This window comes from Manacus vitellinus, unplaced genomic scaffold (assembly GCF_001715985.3).
Source record: "Manacus vitellinus isolate BGI_N305 unplaced genomic scaffold, ASM171598v3 scaffold_10_pilon, whole genome shotgun sequence".
Taxonomy (NCBI): domain Eukaryota; kingdom Metazoa; phylum Chordata; class Aves; order Passeriformes; family Pipridae; genus Manacus; species Manacus vitellinus.
This window is the reverse complement of record NW_021938838.1, coordinates 10,739,126-10,762,625: the sequence shown is the minus strand read 5'-3', so window position 1 is coordinate 10,762,625 and position 23,500 is coordinate 10,739,126. Positions and strand designations below refer to the sequence as shown.

General features: G+C 38.4%; 1 protein-coding gene across 1 annotated transcript in view; it reads right to left on the bottom strand.

The window, feature by feature from the left end:
• Positions 1–4,329: 4,329 nt before the first annotated feature.
• HEATR3 (HEAT repeat containing 3) overlaps positions 4,330–23,500 on the bottom strand; it is a 21,637-nt gene continuing 2,466 nt past the window's right edge. Inside the window, exons 3-16 of the mRNA XM_029964647.1 lie at positions 22,475–22,647; positions 21,877–21,964; positions 20,889–21,001; positions 19,025–19,134; positions 18,126–18,266; positions 17,127–17,410; positions 16,367–16,457; positions 13,243–13,400; positions 12,150–12,232; positions 11,752–11,888; positions 9,067–9,155; positions 8,130–8,273; positions 7,856–8,032; positions 4,330–6,937 (exon numbers count right to left, since the gene is read on the bottom strand). Coding sequence (XP_029820507.1) covers positions 6,818–6,937; positions 7,856–8,032; positions 8,130–8,273; positions 9,067–9,155; positions 11,752–11,888; positions 12,150–12,232; positions 13,243–13,400; positions 16,367–16,457; positions 17,127–17,410; positions 18,126–18,266; positions 19,025–19,134; positions 20,889–21,001; positions 21,877–21,964; positions 22,475–22,521 — 1,782 coding nt within the window. The 5' untranslated portion in view covers positions 22,522–22,647 and the 3' untranslated portion in view covers positions 4,330–6,817. The remainder of the gene's footprint in view (positions 6,938–7,855; positions 8,033–8,129; positions 8,274–9,066; positions 9,156–11,751; positions 11,889–12,149; positions 12,233–13,242; positions 13,401–16,366; positions 16,458–17,126; positions 17,411–18,125; positions 18,267–19,024; positions 19,135–20,888; positions 21,002–21,876; positions 21,965–22,474; positions 22,648–23,500) is intronic.

Below are 23,500 nucleotides of genomic sequence, written 5' to 3'. Positions count from 1 at the left end.
CCGACAGCCGCCGCTGCTCTCCCCTAAAACTCTTCTGGGGGTGGGCACAGATACTTCTGGCTCTTCCTGCCTTTCATTCAACTCCAAAGCAGAGGGAAAGGCAGCCCTAGGTACAGCCCTGCCTGCAGATGGAAAAACACATCACACACGACGCCCCAAACAGCAACACGGAGTAGCACCAGGTCTTGTCACTTTCAGTTTTATTTTGAGTGTTTTCGTACTACAGCCTTTAAACATCTTTAATATCGGCTACAAAGTTTCCAGCACGCTGCATGGAGGGCCTGGTGCTTCTTCCCCCAGCTTCAGAATTGCATGGGAGAGGATTTCTCTTTAGGAAGCTGGAGGTGGAGGTTTTGGAATTAAAAAGTCACATTCCAATTCCGAGCGTCCCACGAAGTTTGCAAAGAAGAAGACTTAGCACCATTTCCTGGTGACAACCAAAGACTGAAGTTTTGGCTTCTCCCCACCATCCCAGAGCAGGACATTTTTGTCCTCAACTCTCCCCTCTTCTGTCACGGCATGTCTGATCTGCATTGCCCAAGAGAAAACCAACCACAGCAAGCTGTGGTTGAAATTTGAGGTTTGAGTTGACAAACTTAATTGCTTTGAAAATCAGGATTTTTACCTAAACCTACTACCAAAAGCCAAGTGGAAGCTGGTAGGACCTTAACACATCTTGGAAATGGGGAAAGCCCACTATTGAATAACCCTGTTTTCCAAACTCTATATTCTTCAGTTACTCTGAAAATTATAAGCATAGCAGGAAAAGATAAAGGTCGATCCTGATGTTTCCTGCACATCAAAGATGCAAATAAAAAGGTTTGAATTCATAAACTTTTAATGCAACGGAGAAAAGCATAAGTCAAATAAAGGCTTTTGGTATCCTTAAGGAGATAACAGTAACAGAAGAAAAAACTGGTTTGTTTTCTTTACTTCTTTAATAAAGTTAATTCTGCAAAACCCCATGATTTGGTCTACACTCATAGCACATAAATACAAACAAGTTTTATTATAAGACTGAAGTTTATTAATTTACAGGATTCCTCCGTAGCAACCCTAGTCCCAAGCAAATATAGCCAGGACATGACACAGGTACCACAAATGCTTTAGATAAGGAAGTATACCCAGGTATGGGGGCATAAAAAACAAACAAAACCCACACTTAATTATGGTTTGGAGTGTTTTGTTTAATCAACACTCTGAATTTAACTCTTTTACTCTCTAAAAAGAGAACTTGCCAGAAAAGGTTATTCAGAAACATCATGCATTTACTGGCTGAATCAGCTGTTCTTCCGTTAAATTCTGGAAGTGCTTTTCACTCTCCATTTGAAGGGGAGGGGAGGAGGAAAGAGGCCAGTGCAATATTCCTTAAAAGTTCTAAAAAAATTCATATGTCAGAGGAGAGAGAAAACAACCCTTGACAGGACTTCTATCATAACAGGAACACAAAACTGGAGAAGGTTTACTGAAATCCTAGTGCATCTTGAAGCGCTGGTACATGATTTATGTGAGCACCTCACAACCCCAGGGCTGCATCAGGACTCTCCCTGTGTTGAGAACACGTAGCAGCCACGATCATTCCAACTGCATACGGGTTGTTACAGTAGGACCTTAGTTCACTTCCCAAGCTGTTTGATTTAAGCCCATAATGTAGCAGTAATGCAAGTTCCTGAAACCCAGATCTGAGGGGAAAAAAAGGCATCTTACCATATCCTTTTGTGTGCAAGTCTCAAACTATGTTTTATGTGGTCACTGAACTATGTCGGTATGTATGATAAAATGCCTCTCACAGAAACAAGAAACTTGCAAAAATAACACAGAAACAAAATCAAATTGAAGTGAATTGACTTTAACACCTCCTATTTTTCCCCAGAAGGTACCAAAATTAACAGCGTGAATTTATTTGGAAATCAGACCAAAAAAACCCCAGCAGTCAAGTAAAAGCTTCTTCAAACAGAAAGGCTCACCATTATTGTCAGCCCTGGTGGAAAAACTTCAAGTTCCTTAATCTGACCTGACTGTCAAGAGTTTTCAGTTTTTGCCAAATACCTTACTGTTATATATCTTAACAGCATGTCCAGCTCAAACTATATTTAGACTGTTTGCTCAAGTCACCTGTGCCAAAAAGAAACAATTACATTATTTTCAATTACCACTGCCATTGCCTGAATTGGAATTTGCAACAGTAAATGTAAGGCTAGATGTTTCTATCCAGTCCTCTGGAAATGCTTCTACTGAAAATCACTTACTAAGAAAACAGAACTTGAGTTTATAGGCATTTTTGGTCGGGGTTTTTTTTATGTTAATATTCCACAAGATATGCATTTCATTTATAACATTTAAACTACAAACAAATTTTAAATTTATTTGTTTTCCAACACAGTTCTTCTTCTGTAATTTTATTGTGCTCTCATTTTTTATGTATTTTTCTCTTAAAATACAAACATAAAACCAAGCCAAGTAGTACTGGTTGAAGTTATTCTTGTTCCTCTAAGATGACAATCCTTAAAAAAACCACAGGCTATGCAAAACAATACCTTCAACACACACCATAACCCCCAAATAGTTCAGCTATTGACTCTACTGTGCTATACAGCCATCTTCTGAATGTCAAGGCATGATGTATAAAAAAAGTACTTCAAAACAAATGCTCATTTAAATCTTGCCACTTGTTTCTTTTCGTAGAGAGCAAAACTAAAACCACACAGCAATGATAACTCCTTCTCTACACAGCTGGGGATTCAACATTTTGCAGGCTGAAGAAACCAAAGTAGCAGCAAATGCCAGGGTCCCACTGCTTCTGAACAGGGCAGGGGGCCCACAGCCCCCTTCACACTCCCCTTGATACCACAGACCGATGTAAATTCAGCACCTATTTTGGTATCATCTCAAGACTCAGATTCTGTTGTGCTCAGTGTCAGACAGGGAGACAAAGAAACCAGCAATCCATGCTTTCCAAGGATTGCAGTTTTTAACTGAAGTACAGACAGATGATGCCTTAGGGATCAGAATAAGCAAACAAATTCAGATACCTGTTTTGATACCACTCTTATCTGTGTGATTACATGAACTGATGAAGATCACTTACATCTATTTAGCATCTATTTACTTATGCTGCACACTGCCTAGATCAGTCCAATTTCTGCCACCCTTTAAGTATCTTCAAGATCTGTCTTTCCCTTTGGAGGCTGTCAAGGATCTTGCCTTCATCTGAGGCCTACCCTAAACCTATTAAAATAAACCAGTGTCAAAAGAGTGCCCAAAATATTTAATTTGCACATCATCACTTCTGCTGCTGCCTTAATTGCATCAGAACAACTTTCACAGCCCTAATTTTACAGTTTAGCTCTTCTGTACCTATATATCTCATCTGGCTTTAGGTCATGATCTGACACTTCTTTAAATCACTGATAACTTGCTTGTCTTCCACAGATGCAAGTCTTCAGAAGTTATCCATGTCTTTCTATTATTTCCATCTTGTCCCTTACAAGCACGATGTGCTCTCTAAAGTAACATACAAATTTTTTGCCTCTCACTCAGACACTGAGCTGGCAGCTGGGCAGATGATAGAGTAAGATTTTTCCCATTCAGAGAAATAAAAATACGGACAGAGAAAAACAAAATACACAGTTGGTTTAATATTATTAGATAACTACAGTATCTTAGAAACCCCAAAGGAAGATGGAGGCTCCATTTTGCCATGAGCCACTGGTGAGGGCTATAGACCTTGGCAAAGATCTTACAACATGGGATATTAGGAAATCACATCTAATGTCATTAATATTAGCAATGGAGTACAAAAACTGCTCCCAAGAGTTCCAGCTCACCTCTCTATCACCCAGACATACCTGGTGAGCTGGAGACAGGGCCACCAGCTTGTCAGTGTTTCATGCCCTCAGCCAAACAGGCTCACTGAAGTGCTGTGGTGTCCTCAGATGGAACAGGTGAAGGGACTGTTTTAGGGTTTGTATGTCAGGGGTTTAGTACAAACTTGCAAGAAAACAAAATGCTTTCCCATGTCCTCATTTCTCTTTCGGCTATTAGTTTGAAATGGCATATGTACCAGAAGACAGAAGCAAGTATTTTAAGCACTAAAAATCACATACTTCTGCAAGCAATATGGTTCATACTATGCACCTAGGACACAATATTTAAGACCTTCAACTGATCAGTGCATAGCAAAAAAATAATCTATGCATTCTTACTGTCAGAATAGTGTAAGATCTAAATGTCAGTTTGTTTTTTCACTTGAAGGAAAAAAACATGGTCTGATAGACTGTATTAAGAAAACAATTTTTTGTAGTGGATGCCCTATCTTCTATATATTTTTCTGCAATTTTCAGATTTGTATTTGAAGATGAAATGTTTCTTCTCATTATTAAACTAAAAGAAAACCCCTAAACAGAAAATAACATACTCTATTTTTCCAATAGTCCCCAGGAACCAGATTCTGACTGCTACACTTGGTGTAAAATGCAAAGTCCTACACTTGGGACAGAGTTATCCCTTGAAACAGAGCAGGCTTTTGATTGAATGACCAAAGAGCTTGGAGAGATGGACCAAAGGGTCCTGGAGGACAGTAAGTTGAAGAGAAGTCAGCAGTGCACCCTTGCAGTGATGACAACTAACAAATAACAGGCTCTATTGGCAGGAGCATGGCCAGCAGGTTAAGAAAACCGATGACTTCCCTCTAGTTAGCACTTATGAGATCACATTTGAGGAAGTGTGTTCAGTCTTGGGCCCCCCTCAGTACAAGGCACAGCAGAGCAGGTCAAGCAGAAGGCCATTAATATGGTTAGAGGGTCAGAACTCCAGCTAGTACAAGGAAGGGCTAAGGGAGCTGGGTGTATTTGGCCTGGAGAAGAGGGGAATTCAATTGTTGTTTTCAGCTAACAAGTGGGGGTTATGAGATGAAGCCAGACTCTTCAGGGTGGCGTGCAAAGGACAAGAGGTGCATTTTGCAGCACGGGAAAGTCCTACAAGGCACAAAGGGGAAAAGGAAAAAAAAGAATTTCAAGTGAGGGCAATCAAGCCCTGGAAAAGGCTGTCATAGTTGTGGGATTTCTATCCTGGAAGATGTTCAAGGCACAGCACAACTTGTCTGACTCCAGAAACTACACTAAGAGACCTCCAGAGATCCTTTTCAATCTAGATAATCCTTCAATTCAATGTAGCATCCAGAAACTAAGAGTAGAACATCCCACAAGAAAGTCCTTTAGGGGCTAAACAAATATTAATACCTTTCATCAGGCTAATATTATACTATCCTCAGTGTACAGCAAGTATAACTAACACAAGGATTAAAATCCACATACTGTGCAGTCTTATGCCATAATCCACTTTTCCTCAGGTGTTACACTTTGGCCCTTTTCACTGCCTGCCCTGCTAAATCCCTGGATAACCTCTCGACCATGCTCCTCATGACTTCTCCTGGATTTCTCCAGGTCATGCTCAGTGACCCTGGAGCCCTCCCAGTCACACACTCTCACTTGATTAGCAGGCATCACATCACACATTTCATCCGACTCCTGCAAAGTCACAGCAGTGACAGGACTTCCAGGCAGTAGAGCTGCTTAAACTCATCTTTTACTTTCTCTTGCATTTGACAAAATACCATATGCCAGGATTTCATAAAGTCAGTCATTTGCAAGTCATCCAGTCAGTTCCCAAGTCTGCTTTCCAATCTTAGAGACTGAAATCTAACAAACTGAGTAAATTTGGTCTTTATAAGTTCCATGGTTAACACCATGGGCAAACTTTTGCCAAAAACTAGATGCCTGCACTAAGACAGTGCATTAAGAGAGAGGGAAAAAAGCCCTCCTATTTCAAAACCCAGCACAACAAAATACTTTTGTGTTTGGTTGTGTTTTGGGTTTTTTCTTGAAAAATATGTATGATAGAATCTCATTCAAAGAAATAAAACCAAAGTTCTTGATATATGGAAGTTTACATACAATCTTCATGAATTGGTGACATTTTTTGAAAATAACAGCTTAAAAATCTCCATCGCAAATATTTCTAAAAGGTATTTTAAGCAATTATAAATTTACTTTAGGTAATACCTCAATATAAAAAATGCTTTTTATTTGGTTTATTACTTCCTTGAATTCACATTCATCCTGATGTAGAATTACAAGGAAGAATGTAAATTAAGAGACTTGATTTTTAGAAATACCAATTGAAATAAAGTAAAAACAGGGAGCTGTGTCTAAGTGTAGGACCTGCTTACACAGATTTCCACAGCAAAAAGCTATCATAAATGAATCTGAAACAGTTTTCTCCTCATGAAATAACAGAACCAAGTACTGACAGGAATCCACACACTTGTCACAAACTTCTCTTGGGAAGCTTGCCATAAATGCCTGTGCAATTCTAGGAGCAGGTAAGAGCAAACAGCAAATAAGAACATTCTGCCACTGCTCAATTCCCTTAAATATATCTTGAGCTTTTTAATTTTTTTTCCTTATCTGGTACATAACTGAGAATATTCTCCAAATTACCTTTTCACACAGTTATAGTTTTCTGCCGGGGTACATGAAGATTTCTAAAGAACAACAGTGGTGCTGTGCACAGACCTCAGGGCTGCAGGAGCACCTTCTTATCACTGCAACAATCTCAGAGTATGCTACGGGGTTTTTTGTGCTGGTGTGACTTTCATATTGCATCAACCCAAGTGTATAAAAATACTGAACATTACAAAACGTAGTATTAACATCAAAGCAAAACTGCTCTGCTCAGTAAATTTTAGAAGTTCAAAATGGTTATATTTTTTAAAAACATTACTCAATAAGGGAAACCTTAAAAGTTCCTCGATGTTTCAAGTTGGAGTTTTCCCTAGTGTCTCCTGATATGCAATGAATCTTCTCAAATTCATCCTCACATTGTCAAGAACACACAGTTGATCTGTACTACATTGTCCTTTGCCTTCTTTTCGCATCTGTAAAACCAAAAAAAAGTACATGCTTTACTAATGCAGAGGTTTCTCCTATTAGATCAGTTCAAGTCTACTGTAATTCTATATACAGGTCTTCTGTCAGGATATGCTACCCACAGCTTTTGAGAACTCCAAGGTGCTCATGTGCACATGTGGAGCTAGTCAATTTACTATAGTACATTGCTGCCTAAAACTACGTTATTGGTGTGATATTCACTCAAATATCTGAAATACACACTTCTTTTCTGCAGCTTTTTATATGGAAAACTTTGTACATCTAACCACACAACTGAAGCACCATCAGGTATGTATTTTGTGTGTATGGTGCTTAGCTTTTAGACTATGACAGTCACTCCTAGGGCTTCATCTGATCAAAGAAACAATAGGTGGAAGGTCATTCCCTTAGGTACATCCCAAGGATGTACCTAAAATTACAGTTTAGAATGCTGGCCTTGTTATTCTTGAGAACACAGAATACATGATCTGTTTTAACTAATCAACAGCAGAACAAAAGCATCCACCTGCAACTACAAGAAGTAAAAAACAAAAGATGTCAATGTAACTTCAGAAGAGACTTCTCTCCCACTAATGTAGCTGCACTCCTCCAGGGACACCTGAAGGATTTTTTTGCAAGTGTTTCAGAACAATGTAGTGATTTGGACATCAATAATACTGACGGTGTAATGCAGATGTTGCAACAGAGGAGCTGTGCTATCACCTTGACAGTTCCATGAACTTTAAGGTAAGTGTATTTGCTTTCCTCTAAAGTGGAATATCAGAAAATCACATGCTTTTTGGGGTTTTTTGCCATCTTATGAAGCTATACAATACTGCTTAATTACTTCTTCTAGGAGCCCAAATCTCAAAGCTTTAATGCACATTGTGTGTTGAGACCCTGAGCTGGCTGCACTTGATGCCTACCCTTGTTCTGAACACTGGCTGAAATTCCTTCAGTGTTGGAAGCAACTTGATCTGCACCGCCGCCTTTTCTGCTTCTTCACCATCTGCAAATACATCAAAAAGTGCATCCAAGGCTTCCCCTGCTACCACAAGAGAAGATTCCTTCATAGCAACTTCAAGAAGAAATTTTCCAATCATCTGAAATAAGAGAGAAAAATTGATTTTTCCAACAAGGGAAAACTGAAAGAAATATCAAAATTCATACAGGTTTGCAATGCAAAGTTTGCTTTTTCACCTTTAGTGTTTCAGCTGTATCTTGTCCTTTTGCCAAGACGCTGCCAGCAATTCCAAGGATGCTCACTACGTTCACTCGAACACTGGCATTGCTGCTGTGAATACCAGCTTCACATAAAGCCAACAGCTGCTCAGGAGTCATACACTGCACAACAAGGGAAGGGAGGGAAAGAAGGAAGACATTCGCACTTTCATGGAAATTTTCCAATGTGACATTTAGCTACTCTGCTTTTCCAGAACACAGGGAAATTTATAATAGAGAAATAAAGAGCCCTGGATTATGAAAACTACGTGAATTCTGAAAATGTAATTACCAAGAAAACTGTCAAATTCTCCTTTCAATTTAAGGTGTTTCTTCCAGAACATAACCAATGCTGTCATGAAAGTGAAGGAAAAGTTCTAAGCCCAAAGGTATTTTCACAAATTTACCTTGCTCAATAGCTGCTTCCACCCCATTATAACTTACAGCACAGAAGCTCTCATTTTTCAGTTTAAAGCCAGAAAGGACCAGCAAACCACCTAGTATTATGTCTTGTATAACAAAATGCTTCATTCTTGTATTTAGCTCACTAATTCATGTCCAACCAAGATTCTAGAAGGACAACCAGCTTCAATTAGGTGACATCAGGAAATAAAAAATGCGCATTTCTAGGTGCTAATTTACTAAATATTTGTCATTATACCCATCTCCTAAAGCTACTACCTGGATTTTCTTGTTTTGAAATACCTTTCATTTGTTTACATGTGAAGAGATAAACAAAACAGTATTACTGTAAGGTCCATGAAAAACATTAAGAGTTGATGCTATTAAATCTGTTCTGTCAGTGTCTGCACCTGCTACTTTGCACTTCATTTAAATAATTTTGTTTCAAAAACTTTCCAGCCCAATCTCACCCAAATGTGAACCTAGCAGAGCATTTGAGTTTGAAAGCTTTTACCTGGGAGATGTTCTTTGATGCCATTGTTTGTAGGAGAGCCCTCAAAGCACTGGTTACGGCTTCCAGGAATTCAGTGTCTGCAGGGAGTTCTGTCAAAGAATTGAACCCAGAGCCAAAAGTTAAACAGTAAGATGAGGGACACAGGAAGCAAACAAATACAAATGCCTTAATCCCTTAATTGTTCCTCCAGGTCCTACCACAACAGGAAAAGCTAGATTTTCAGAGTAGTCTCTGTAGGTTGTAACCAAAGTGATTTGTTTGAATTCAGTATTAACTGCATCTGCAGGTTAGACCACAGCTGGTCCTCATTTTGAGGCACACCCCTGGTTGAAACACTTATGTGACCCAAAGTATGGTACAAACCACTGTCATCAGAATGGTAGCTTGAAAACTGGTATAACATGGAGGCCATAATATAGGAACTGAGAAAACTACAGAAGCTGACTGTGTATTTTACCTCCTTTCTTCTGCCTTCTTAAGCAAGCTTTTTAGACACCCAGAACACTGGACTCTTTCCAATTCATATAAAGAGCATGTTTTCCGGTGGTTTAATAACATTTCAGGAATGTATGACTCAAACACTGCATTACTCTCGTAACTATGAACTCATCAATATCAGCCATCACCTTCAATGAATGTTCTGTGTTTCTTCAGGCTTTTTATTTTCCTTTAATGTGTTTTTGTTTTCTGGACCACTCCAGATGCAGAACTTTTCAATTCATGCATATCTTCTCCCTTCTCATATAAGCAACTAGATCTTTATGCCTCTTTTCCACCCTGTAAACCACAGGATTCCTTCTAACCACATGTTGGTATTTTATCAGCTCTATCTGGCAGTATCCATTACATAGCATTTAACCATTAAAAAATGGGCCCAGGCCATTAAATCAATTTTATTAGCACCATCTGTCCTCAGCTTACAACTTCTCCAGCTTGATCTGAGAACTTTCTGACTATTGCAAAGATTAACAGGTAGACTCAAAATCTTGGAAGTTGTCTCTTCAAGCATGAGACAAGTATTTTATGTGAACATCCTTGCATATGTCTTCATATGTATTTTCATTTCTGCATTTTAGTTTTTCGAGAACTGCACTCTCAGTAATAATGTTTTCATAGACTGATCACATGCTTTTAAAGGCATTGAAAAAAAAGTGTGTTCTGCAGGCAGATGCATTTTCAAGCATTAATGCCCATGTCATTCTATGCACTACAGCAAAGAACTACAAATGCTGCATCTGTGGCTACAAAGGGAGACATTCGAAGGAAGGGAAGGAAACTGAGCTTCTCGATCTTCTAAGAGACAAGAAATGACAAAGCCACACATATGCTCAACTTCAACAGATCTGTCTTAGGGAAAACGTTTTCTGACAAATTTGAGAATTGGCAGGCTTTTCCAGTCACTAAGAATATCTCTTCTTTTTTGAAAAGCCATCACCACTTACCTTAAAACAAAAACAGATTATCAGAATAGTCTGCATGAAGCCAAGCCTGTCAGGGACCCAGTTTGGAACCAGCTGGGGGTTTCTTGCCTTTTTTTTTTTTTTTTTTTAAATCTCAGTTCAGCTTCTCTCATGTCAGTAACAGAGATCACAGTGTAAATGGTCCAACAGGATTACTGAAATGATGCTGATCTCATGTATAGGATTACAGGAAGTAGCTGGAAATGCTAACTGCTGCATAGACCATCCAATAATAGTGATACTAGCAGATGTGTGGGGAAACCTTCACAGTATCTCTATGAAATAATGCACCTTGGAGGAACTATAGTGGATACATTCTAGTGTTTACCAGGATACATCACAGAATCAATGAGACTGGAAAAAACCTATGAAATCATCGAGTCCAACCTATGACTGAATATCACCTTGTCAACTAGACCACAGCACTCAGTGCCACATCCAGTCTTTCCTTAAACACTTCCATGGACAGTGACTCCACCACCTCCTCGGGCAGTCCATTCCAATTCTAAATATATTAAATATATATATATATATRWKATWCTMWAAWAKWRTRWRAWWTWTWWYMYYYTCYMYWKWRAWMWMAMMMSARMMMSARMASRRRRWGKRGMRSWKTTWWWATWTWKWSWYAWAAAMYYYWKRCAYWTTYTYWYWMYAMAWATMYYYTYWMWAWARMKMTRYSMYMWYAWRMRYATAAAGCATGTTCTGGAGACAAGGTGGCTGCTCTCTTTCCTACTGTAACAACCATGTACTTTTTTTTTTTTTTTTGCAATAACCATCTTTGACATAATTTCATAAGATTCCTAGAAAAAAATTACGTGAAAGACTGTGCTAGACATCCTCTTTTTAACATTTCTTTAGGCAAGCTAGTCAGCATATTTAAAAAGAAAATGCCCTATCTTCTTCATGGCTTGTGTGATTGATGAAGAACTATTATCCCAAACATGATCAAGCAAACAGTTCTGGTCTCAGCAAGGCAGGATTCATCCACTAAGTGATTTTTTTGTGTGGACCCAGATGTAAAGCAGATTCTTGCATTAAGAGCAGACTTGCTCAAGGTGCAGTTTGCATAAACACATCAGGATATACTGTTTGCCAGCACATTTCCAACAGTCAGTATCCTTATATTGAAAGACCAAAGAAATACAGTTAGTAATAAAATGGCATTAGAACTACCTTATATGATCAGCAAAGGGGGTCAGCAAGTCCCCTGTACTAAACATCTTACCTGTTTTAGAAAAGATCAACTGTGAGAGATGCTGTGCAAGGGACTGAAGTGCTGAAGCTCCTCCAAGACAATCCACATCTGACACTAATAAAATGCTATGAAGACATGTTAAAGCTCTGCACTGCACTGCATTCAGTCTGAAACAAACAAACAAAAAAAGCATTTAGCAAATCTCTTTGAAAACACATATTGAAATATAAAGACGAATCTTCAATTTATTAAGGCTGTGATCTGGTGTGCAGTTTACAAAAGTATTTTTATCTCTTTATTCAAAATCCTATATCAGATCTGCCAGTATCCAGATCTTGACAGAAACCCAAAGATGGAAAATCCTTCTAAGAGTTCCAAGACAACTGAATATAAATGAAAAATAGTAAGAGAGACAATGAAATTCCTACTTTTTAATTAATGGTTTCCAAGACGGATTGTGCATACAGATGTCTAGAGCAACACTGTTCGGAAAAGCAGTTTTTTCAAGAATCTGAGGAGGGGAAAAAGAAATGTTTAGCAATAAAGCCTTTATTTTTTTTTTTTTTGTTATAGTGTGTTTGGAAGGAAGACTGAAATTTTATCTCGATTCAAACAGATACTTCAAACTATGTATTTCAAAGTTTTCCAGGCAGCGTCTCACCTGCTAAAAACATCAGAATTTTGCTCAATCACTCAAATGGTGCAATTATACCCTGAGTTTAGCACAGCATATTTAAGGTATCCAACTCTACTGAACAACAGGTGATTTTCTAGGTTTCTGCTATTCTTTCTTATTTGGCTCTTTCTTCTTACAGATTCCACTACAGAATTTTCAGATAGCTGCAAGTGTAGAAGGCCTTGCCATGAAACTCCTGTTATTAAGTACAAAAAGCCTTCAAAGTTTTCATCTTGCACCTTGATGTCTTGGGTTGGAATTCTACAATGCTGCTGAACCAGCACAGTAACAATTCAAATAACAAACTCCATCTTTACAACTCCAAATAAAAATGAGCAAAACAACTCTGAAACAAAAACACCTAAATTCCTGTCACTGTCAAATACTGTACTTCAGACACTTTGTATAAAACAGGGTAAGAGGAACTTGCACTTCTTCAGTGCTGACTGTTGCCATTCACACGTTACTTCCACCTCATTTAGTTAATATCTGGCAGTCATGCTTCATCAAGATTTCCTCTCTTTTTGCAGGTAATCTTTTTCATGTCCAAATCAAGGAATAACAACCTTTGTATTTTGGAAAAAAAACCAAACAAATTAAAAGAAACTCCACCAGCTTTCTGAAACACATGGCTCTTCTATTCCAACTTACGTGAATTATTTAGGTCAAGAGAACTCATGCAATGATGCACCATCTCTAGGCCAAAAAGAGTGAAGCTAAACTCATTAAAAAAATATTCCTTTCCTCCACATGGACTGGGATAATTTCCTTGCCTAACCTGGGATACAAAGCAGGAATTAGGGGAAGACTGCGCCATGTGTTGGAAATAAAATAGAAGACACTACCTTCTTTGGAATGAGGTTGTTCAGAAACGCTGAGTGAACCTCATCAGAGAGGCACAGGGGTGTCATCAGCAGCCCCCCTCCCTCATTGTATGAGTTTTCAATGAACAAGTCACTCTCATCACTGCTGGACAGTTCTTCCCACTCGTCATCAGAGGGATCTGAGAACACAAGACAGACTTGTAAATGTAACAGCCCACATGCAATATGTTTCCTACTTCTCAGTTGTACTCGACTCCACCTCTTAGTTTAGGAATCTTTAAGCTCTTGGGCTCTATGAACTCCTCACAAATCAAGTGCCACTAAGCCACAGTCCTAAATATTTTATTAAAAGTGTATTTTATATTCACTCAGGCAACAAGTATTCTCAGGAGACAGGTTCTTCATACATGGGTACTTTAATCTCTGATATTAACAATGGGTCACTTTATCAAAAAGGGTATGGAAGAAACTTCATAGAGATTTACTAAGATTTTAACTTGGATTGCACCATTTCACTTTTTGAGGTAGATTCAAGCATGTGAAAACACTGGTTTAACTTAAACTGACTGCAGTCAGTAAAAAAGTTAAGGCAACTGTTTCCTCTAGCAATACTGAAAAGCCACAGACAGATGTCCTTTGCCTGGGCAGTAACTGGGCTGGATGAAGATGTTACTGTCTCCACAGCAACGCCACTTGAAAGGAAACAATGACAGCAAAACAAGCCAAAGCAAGCTAAATAACCTCTGATAGTAATTTCAGGCAACATATTTTAAGTAAGTTAAGCTAGGTTTATAGTCTTAAACCTGAACTAGATTTATACTTACAGATCTGCTAGTACAGTAAGTCATGTTAGGGCAAGCACACATGGCAAGAGGAGTTGAGGTCGTATTACCTACAGGCTACTGTAAAGTGAATAATCTGTCCACAGCTAAAGCCAGTCTTGGCCTAACAAGCGCAAGCTCAGTTCATCATTTATATTTAAACTGATATATCTACGTCCACAGGGTTCACACAGATTTATCTAAAGTTGCTTTAAACCTGGTTACATTTTAACTGGTGTTTACCCAAGTCCTAAGTCTACAAGTTGGACTGATTCTCCTCTCTAGAAGATGAAAGCTCTGCCTGCGTATATAGGTCAGGACATTTAACTACTCTGATGAAAAAATATCAGATTCGCCCCCAAGTAATTTTGCCTGACAACACAGGTTCTGCTGAGATGTAGTAGGTACTGTAGTAACTACAGTGACAGCCACACCACCTCTGTGGCAAAAGGCAAAGTCACTTAAAACACAGCAAGAAAGATCTAAATTAATGCATTTCACCTGTATTGTGCAGAAATTAAGAATTTATTTGAAGGTCATGGCTATTGTTTATCTGATGCAAAGTAACTCATCGAGCTGCAGCAACTTGACCACACAGGCATCTTCTGTTACTTATGGTAATCTCCAATTAATTCTGCAGCCATAATATGGTGGTGTTAACAGCCTTTGTGTGAGAAAATGGTTGGCTTTTATTCTTTACCAGGCCACGGCAGCAAGAAACATGAAAACAAAGCAGACATCCCCTGAAGTCTCTTGCCTCTTGCAGAAAAGTTCCATGTGAATCTTTTTAAAGCAAACAAAAATCTCCTTTGAAAACTAAATAATAAGGATATGAGCTGACAATGCAACTCAGCAACAACAAAGACAGCAGTGACCAGGGCAGAGCGGGAACTGGGATCTAGAACATTGGCCTGTAACTATGATCAGGTTTCTTGTAATGTTCTGGGAAGCACAGAGGCATTTCCAATGGCAATCCCATCTTAACTAGCACTGGTAACCTCTGAACTACAGACTGGACAGCAGTGCTGGAGTCTCCTGGCTCCCTGCCCATGTCCCCATCAAGGGGAGACCACTCTGCTTCTCCCAACGCCGGTCAGTGCTCAGTCAAACACATCTCTTGCCAGCCTGGTGATTTCCCTCAGCTCTGCAGCAAGCCAAGTGTTTGTATGAACTCAGCATAATGGCTAAAGCTATTTTAGTCCTCAAATAACTTGAAAATTAAATGAACAGCTGCTTCTGGATTCCTCTTAATTTCTACAGCCTATGTTTCTGTCTGCCCATGAATGGGTAAAGCACTGCAGTGAAATACAACACAATCAACCTTACATTACACTGAGTGAATGGCAGAATATGCAGCTTATCCACAAGAGATTTTCCAATTAAAGGGGAAAGCTTATGAATTACAGCTCATTAGATGAGAAACACAGTAATGAAAGGAGCTTCATACACTAGGTACAGAATTTCCTTGTGCTATAAGAGAAAAAAAAAAAATCACCATTGGGAATAACTGGGTATTACTGTGGATTTTATTAGAACCTGAAAGTTTTACTTAGTTATCTCCTATAAAATCACTTCTGCATCAGGATAAAACTGTAACAGTAACAGAAGTTTTCAGGTGTTGGAGGGTTTAGGGGATTAATTTTGTTTGATTGTTGGTATTTTTAAATAGAATTTGATAATATCTCATATGTTTTCCTGAAGATCAGGAGAAAAGCTATCAAACCTGAGTATCAGAGTTCCTAAAAGTTATAGAATATCTATTTCCTACTCCCCTCCAAACAACAGCCTTTCTTCCTCCTCAAAAAAGCTCATAAAGGCAGAACTCTGAAAGCCTAAATCTACATTGTTGCCAGAGTTGCATGCAAAAGCTGTATCTACTCCTAATTTTGCAACACTTCTAGTATCAACACTAAATCAAAGCTACAAGATTTATCTGCTTTTAAAAAAATCAATGGCCCCATCCTGCAATAAGATTCACACACATATTGTATCAGAAGAACACTCAGACCACACTCTAACTGAACAAAGATTTTGCTGTAACACGTCAGGAAATATCTCTTTGCCGCAAGTGCTTTTTTGTTTGTAATTAAATGTTGGCACATAGTAGTACCATGCAGAAAAAAACATTTAAGTCTCATAAATAACTTAAATGAAAAGAAACACTTAAAATAGTAATAGAAATTACAATCTAATCTGCCCCCCAGACAAGGATATCAGGGACAATACGCCTGTGTGCACTTGCCTTTAAAAGCCAAGATGACTAAATGTGAGCTGTTCAAAAACAAAACACACCACAACGCTTGCAATGAGAGATTCCTACAAACCTTCACTGCAGCACATATTAACAATGATTTCCAGAGCAGTCTGCTGAGCCGTCAGTAAAGCTGTCACTTCTTTCAGTTCCCACTTATCAGACTAAAAAATAAAAACACGAACCAAATTTGATTTTGTAAAACAACATTTAAGTGCAACTTAAATTACCCAAGCTGTCAGCTAAAAATATAGTCCAGTCATTTTCTCTTCTCATTCTACACCAAAACTCAAAAAAAAACAAAACCACAAAACCAAGAGGCGTAAGCTACATTTCTGTTGGATGTTCCAGAGCAAATTTTATCTTCAAGAAATGCCACCTGCACTAAAGCTGTAAGAGAAACAGTTATCTAAAGCTCTAACAGAAACATGTATTCCTGTTACCCTTTTCCCATACACAACAGTGCACGCATCTGTAAACCTCTGAGCCACCTCCACTCCTGACTGAATGGTTACAAATCTCACTTGCCATAAACAGAAATCAAAATTCCTGCAGTAGCTGCAGGTAGAAGTGTCAGGTAAGCCTATACCTTCCACTGGAGGAAAACCATGGAAATGCACCTTCCTGATGTGCTGTGCAATTTGGTCACATTGGAACAAGTTGTGCTGAAATTTTCCATGCTCATCCTTGAGGTTTTAGCTAAAACAGACAAGCTGTTTGGGAACCAGTATTAGTAACACTCATAGGTCATTTCCTCTGGCCAGTGCTGAGTCAAGACTAGTCCAGCGCTCAGCCAAAAGCACCAAGCCCAACAGCCAGCCAGAAACACTTACTGGAAGTAAATCTGAAACATCATTTTCCCTTCTGAGTTTTCCTTTTGGTATTTCTTCCATGTTATCATCTTCACTCAAAACACAGTTGTCCACCACATCACTCATGTTTTCCTCTGTTTCTGCTTCCACAGCAAGTTTTAACCTGTTCTTTTCAGCTTCATTCATACGAATAATTGTTTCACCAGCGTCTATTGCTAATGATTCTGAGAAAATCTTCAGGATTGCATTAACCATGCTTCCCAGGCTGCCTGGTGGAATGGTAGCCTTGATATTCCAAATAGTGCCTAAATATGAGATAACCAAAATATGAAAATTACTAAAGAACTCAATTCTCTGTAACAGCCATATATTTTGTAAGAACACAGTCTGTGCTACTTAAAATACGCAGTGATTATATTCAGTCTTTGTTCTACAGATTTGTATTTTTTTCTGTTTAGCATTTCATATACTCACCTGTAATAACTATGTTATGCCCACATCTTAAGCTCAAGTAAATTTCAGCACATAAATAATTACAGAATATTTATGTGGCCTGGCCTTGGTGTTGCTTTGTACCTGATAACAAAATCACACCAGAGAACCATTTTCTAAGGATTGTCAATATTAATTTATTACACTCCAGTATCAAAAATCACCACAGTTAAGCAACTGAGGTAGCAAGAAGAATGCAAGGTAGAGAATATGAGTTAAAAATCTACACCTATTAAGATCAAAACTACTCCTGTACCGCTTATTATTGACTTATTTCACTGCTGAAAATCAAAAAGAGCAGCTAAAATGCTTTATCACCCTGATCAGGGACTGAATTTAGAGTCAAGAATTTAAGACAGTTTCAAAACCAGTTGTAAATATCTGTTTGCAGTTCCAAAAGGCAGATATAACCTCATGAACCATCTGCATAGGCTTTGACAATCAGATGTCCAGACTTCTGTCCTTCCCACCCCCCCTTACCTGCCGTGCTCCCCATCACAGAGCAGTGAACACCCTCGAGCCCTGTACCTGCTATCAGTGTTCTCAGAAGGACATGCTTCATTGTGCTCTCTGGACACAACATCACTGTCTCCAATACTTCTTGTGCAGAAGCATTAAATGAAGAAAGGAGGTCTGGATTATCTTCTGTCACTGCCTGCAAGCAGTTTGCTACACCAAACAATAAGAACAAACATAATTAACAAACCCAACAGTAGCTTTCACTCTCCTAATGAAAAAGCATTTTTACTGCAAGTTGGAGTAATGAAACGTTGACAGGAAAAAAAAATTTCATGCAGCATCACGTTGTAATGGTACAACACTGTCTCTCACAATCTGTGTTTTAGATTAAAAGACACTCTGTGGCAAACCTGTACACAAAAGAGATGAGGACAATAACACATCAGACATGGAATTGGCTGTATTAATTTCAGCTACTCAAAAATAGATTTCTCCTTTGTATACTGAGTAGCGACAACATAAAAATGTTGGGATCACACACACCTGTATGACCATTATAAGACTACAACAACAAACTACTAATAAAAACACACCGAAAGTGACAGGAGTTGTTTGGGGTTTTTTTAGATGGACTATGTCCTTTGCTAAACAAATTAAACCCTCCATTACCAAAACCTGCAAACAAAACTAAAAACACAGCCCCCCTCTAGAGCCTTCTCTCCACAAAATTTTTCCTCCCATGTAACCACCAATAAGTCATTCTCCTTTGGACTGAAAACAAGCACAACAGATACAAACTTCTGAATTACGTGCTGTTCAAAAACGAATTTGAAATCTTATATTCAGTGCAAAGCTCAGCAATGCTAAGGCAGGTGCATTATGCAATGCCTGTAACATCAATGTTACATTTATATAGTAAAGGGAAAAAAAGTATCTTTAAGTCCTTATCTTCTCTTTTTATCACTTACCTACTGAAATAGCCAGATCCACATTTGTGGAGAATTTCTTCATGTAATTTAACACAGGTTCCAGACACCCTTCTTTATTGAATATGTACACAGCAGTATTGTTACATTCACTATTGTAGGAAAAAGATTAATTAAAACACTTTTCCCAGGGAAAAAACATACTGTAAAAACATTTTAAGTACCCCATACTCACTATTACTCACAGTTGTAAAAACTATGTAAGAATTATGTATTAGTCAAAGAGCTATTCTTCATTACTGACGTTATGATCAACTCTATATAAATATGCTGAAAGAGAAACTGCAAAATCCTGGACACAGTTGGCTTCTGCCAGCTGCTTCCTCACACCCAGTGTTTGGGAGTTTATTTGGGAGCCTAAATACAGATGTGGACAGGTCCAGCCAGAGAGTGAAAGGCAGCTGCAGGCTACAAGCCAGCCCAAGGCTTTCTGCAGCCATAGAAAACTTCACCCACAAACCCAGTGACTAGAGCTGCTGCCTCTTGCATCAATATTTATTCACTCCATAAAATAACTGCTCTTATCATTCAGACATGCATTTACTTTAATTACCTAACAGTGGGATCTGTTTCTTCAAGTTTTCCACAGCTATTCCCTTTTTTAAACTAATATATTGATACAAGACTAATTCAAACTAAAAAAGCATGGGAGTTAACCAGTTACAAGGATCTTCAAGTATTTACTTTTAGAAATATTATGTCTCAGCACCAGTGTCAGCCCCAATTTTATCAATACCAAACTTAGCAATGAAGTCAGTAGTTCATTGCCACAAAGTTCAAAATACAGAGGCGATTTATGTCACACTTAATGATCATAGTTCCTGTTCCAAAGCAGTGACTACAAAAGCCAAAAAAAAAAAATGAACACAACACTGTTGAGTCAGAGTCACAGAGGGTCATGTATTCTGTGCAAGGTGCTGAGCAAGCAGTTTCTCTACTGTTCTAGACTCCAATCCCTAAAAAAAAAAAATCCAATTTAGAAATAAGGCCTCAAGCCAGCAGCCATACCACACAGGCACAGAGGCAACTCCACTGAAACACTGTACAACACTAAAGAAAATCCTGTATGCACCAAGGTGTGTAACGATGTGGAGCTGCTAAAACATGAAGAGAAACAACATAAAATTCAAGAAAAACTTTCAGAATAAGTTTGTATCACTTCAGTGTTCATAGTCATTTCTGTATTAAGTGTTGCCATTTCTCTTCCTTCACCTGGTGTTTCCAATGTAAACTATTAATTGAACAATTCACATTATTTCTCACATAATTAAGTAGATTTGTATCAGTGTCTCAGTAACTAAGGGACAGTTGGTCCAAATATTTAATATTAGCTTTTGGGATGACCTGTAGAGGGAGGAAGTAGTATAAGAAGTCCTCATATTCCCAGAGCACCGGAGTCCACTGATCGGAATTTAATTTTCTCCATCTCTCATCCCACAGTAAGGATCTACAGGAACTGCATGCAAGACACCACAACCCAAACTGCATCTCAGACTGGGACAGAACATGTCCAGAAAACAAAATCAGAACTCAGGATGAACAACCAATAGAAAAAAAGTTTGTCACTCTCCTAACACTAATGACCAACTTAATGGACTTTCAGAATCCTTAATTTAAAAAAGTAATTTATGGCAGAAGATAAACCTGTATTTCAGATCAGATTAGGGCTCATCATTATTAAAGGAAAGCACACGTAGGAGCAACACAATCAGAAATCAGAATCAGCAACTGGATGCATCTTCCCATGCCAGGACAGTAATTTCTTTTCTGCCTCAATCACCAGGCTGCTTTTCAGGAATAATTTAATTTAGCTCTTTTAAAAGCCCTGGATTTACATAGCACTTACCATATATTCCACAGCAAATTAATAGCTTCATTGGCTACGTCTTCAACATAATTTTTGTTTGCCTCTCTGCATTTCTTTGGAGAGAGTTGGTTAGCATCTAGCTCAGTGCTACACTACAACGAAACAAGAGAACCAGGGTTGGGAAACAAGTCACAGTGTTTATTACCAGAAAACCTGATTAGTTTCCTATTCTCTAAGAAAATTTACCTACAATGGAATTGAATCACTGGTAACTTTTCTCTTGAAGAAAGACTCTTATACTACTCGTTTTTCATTCAGTAGTTTTTAGAAGTATTTTTTAATTAAAAAAAAACCAACTTGACAGTTTTAGAACCCTAAGTGCTGTTTCTTGCTAATAGTCTGTATGAAATTGTCAATAGTTCTTTCTAATCACAAAGATTAATTCAGCTAATATCTTGCTATGCTTTACAATAATGCTATTACTCAATTTGAAATGGGGAAGAAACATACAGAAAACGATGGTATTGCTCAAGGCTGCTCATACAAAGACAGCAGGTGACAGAATTCAATGCAATTTCCAAACTGCACTGCAACACCTGGACCAAACAAAGAATAGGTATTCAGTACAAGTTATCCTACAGTACCCAGCTGTAAACCCAAGCTTTCATTTTGATAGAATTGCTCACCAAAAAAACCTCACTAGAATAATGTTGCAACATAAATGTTGGACCTGGATTTTGACTGACACAATAAACTGGTCTTGACTGAAGCTCCAGACCCAAAATCTCCAGACCTTTGATGCAAAAATCATCCCAGGTGCAAGACTCACCACAGATCAAAATTATCTGGTCAGGAAACAGAAGCTGGTGGTGTGAAATCTCTGGAATAATTTTTGTACCATTAAATCTATTGAAAATCCTTTTAAAAGATCTTTCAAATATCTTAATAATAGCTAAAAAAATTGAACTATTTTTGTAAGTGGGATAATTCAATGGATAGATCAGTTTTAAAATCAGAATAAACACACCTCTTTCAGAAGTGCAACAAGGGGTGTCATAATGTCACTTGTCACCATGTCATCACAGACTTCAAATCCTCCACAAGCACTTAGATTTCTGGGGAAAACAGAAAAAAAATGCTTTGGATCAGATACAATACTTTTCAGGAATGTTTAAAAAAACCCATGTATTCTATATTCTCGTCTAAAGGTTATGGTACTTTTTGTTTTAAAATCAATTTGCTCAATCAGTAACTTTAGTCTTCTATCTCCCTAACACAAAAGAATAACTTTGGTGGTAGGAAAAGAATATTTTCACTTACTTGTCAAGTGTAACAAGAAGGCTTATGGGTACTAAAACATCAAGACACAAAATGCCACATGAACTGCATTCAAGTTCTCTATATTTCTTCATAAAGCCATATATTTCCAGCATAAAGCCTGCTGCTGACATTAGAGTCTCATGGAGCAAGAAAAGCCCCTCTCTTGCAGACTTTGGCTGATGTGGGTGCACCTACCGAGGCCGGAGTTAAAGCAAGACAGGCTGGTGTTCAAGTTCATGGCTGTCAACAACAAAACCCTACTGTTTGCTCTCCTGTTCCAGGATTACCCCTTTCCAGCTGCTTACCGGAGAGCACCTGCAGCTGTCTCCCGAACAGCTAAGCTGTGATCCATCAGCAGCGGCCCCAAACACCGCACAACGTCCCTCTGCAGGAAGGCTGGGATGACGTGCTTCTGCTGCAACAGCTTGGAAATACTGGCACAGGCATACTCTCTCACTTCAGCACTGGGATGCTGCAGCTGGGGAGACACAAAGAGGGCAGATCGCGTTTCAGGAAAAGGTAGTTGGAAGTTTTACTGATCCTGAATGGAAGCAAGAGCTTTTAACTTCCATGAACCTTTACAAATCTTTGCCTGGGTTATGTGTGTTAACTATATGACTAGATAAATACTATTCTGGGTGTTTAACAAGAGAGCCACAGTCCAGACACAGATTTGACACTAGCTGGCACTGGTGAGACCCCATATCTACATTCAATTACCATGTATTTAAAAGAAAAAAGGACAAATGGGGGCAATACAAAACACATACTACCATAAAGAAAAACAGAAGAATCAAAAAATAATAATAAAAAAATATAGCCTTTAGATTAAAAGCATCTGCTTAACAACAAGAAGCAAGTGTTCTCTACATCCATAAGATGATGCTGACTTGTGCTGTAACAGCGTTTTAGGTGAGATATAAGAATTACAGATCATAAAAATAATAGAACAGCAGAAGTGTATATCCTGGAAGGTGACAGAGTTTGTTGAAAATCTAACAGAAAATGTAAACGTCTGAAGAAGAGCAGAGCAGAAGAGTGGTACATCACATCCTATCTCACTGACACTGATAGAATCCCTCAGCTCATCTTCACCTGAGTCTTTATACACTTTCTCTCTCTCTCAATTTTAGGACTAAATAGGTCAGTCCAGAAGGGTAACCAAGCAGTGATCTGTTCCATGAATTCAGTTCGATAAAGTGAACAATGGGGATTCAATCACTCGAGGGGAAAACAGATTTTTGCTTCTGATTCTAAAGTCACGTGTGCAGGAGGAGGTTTCCATCCCTTTTCATCTGCAATGCTTAACTCAGAACCAGGACTGCGGCCTA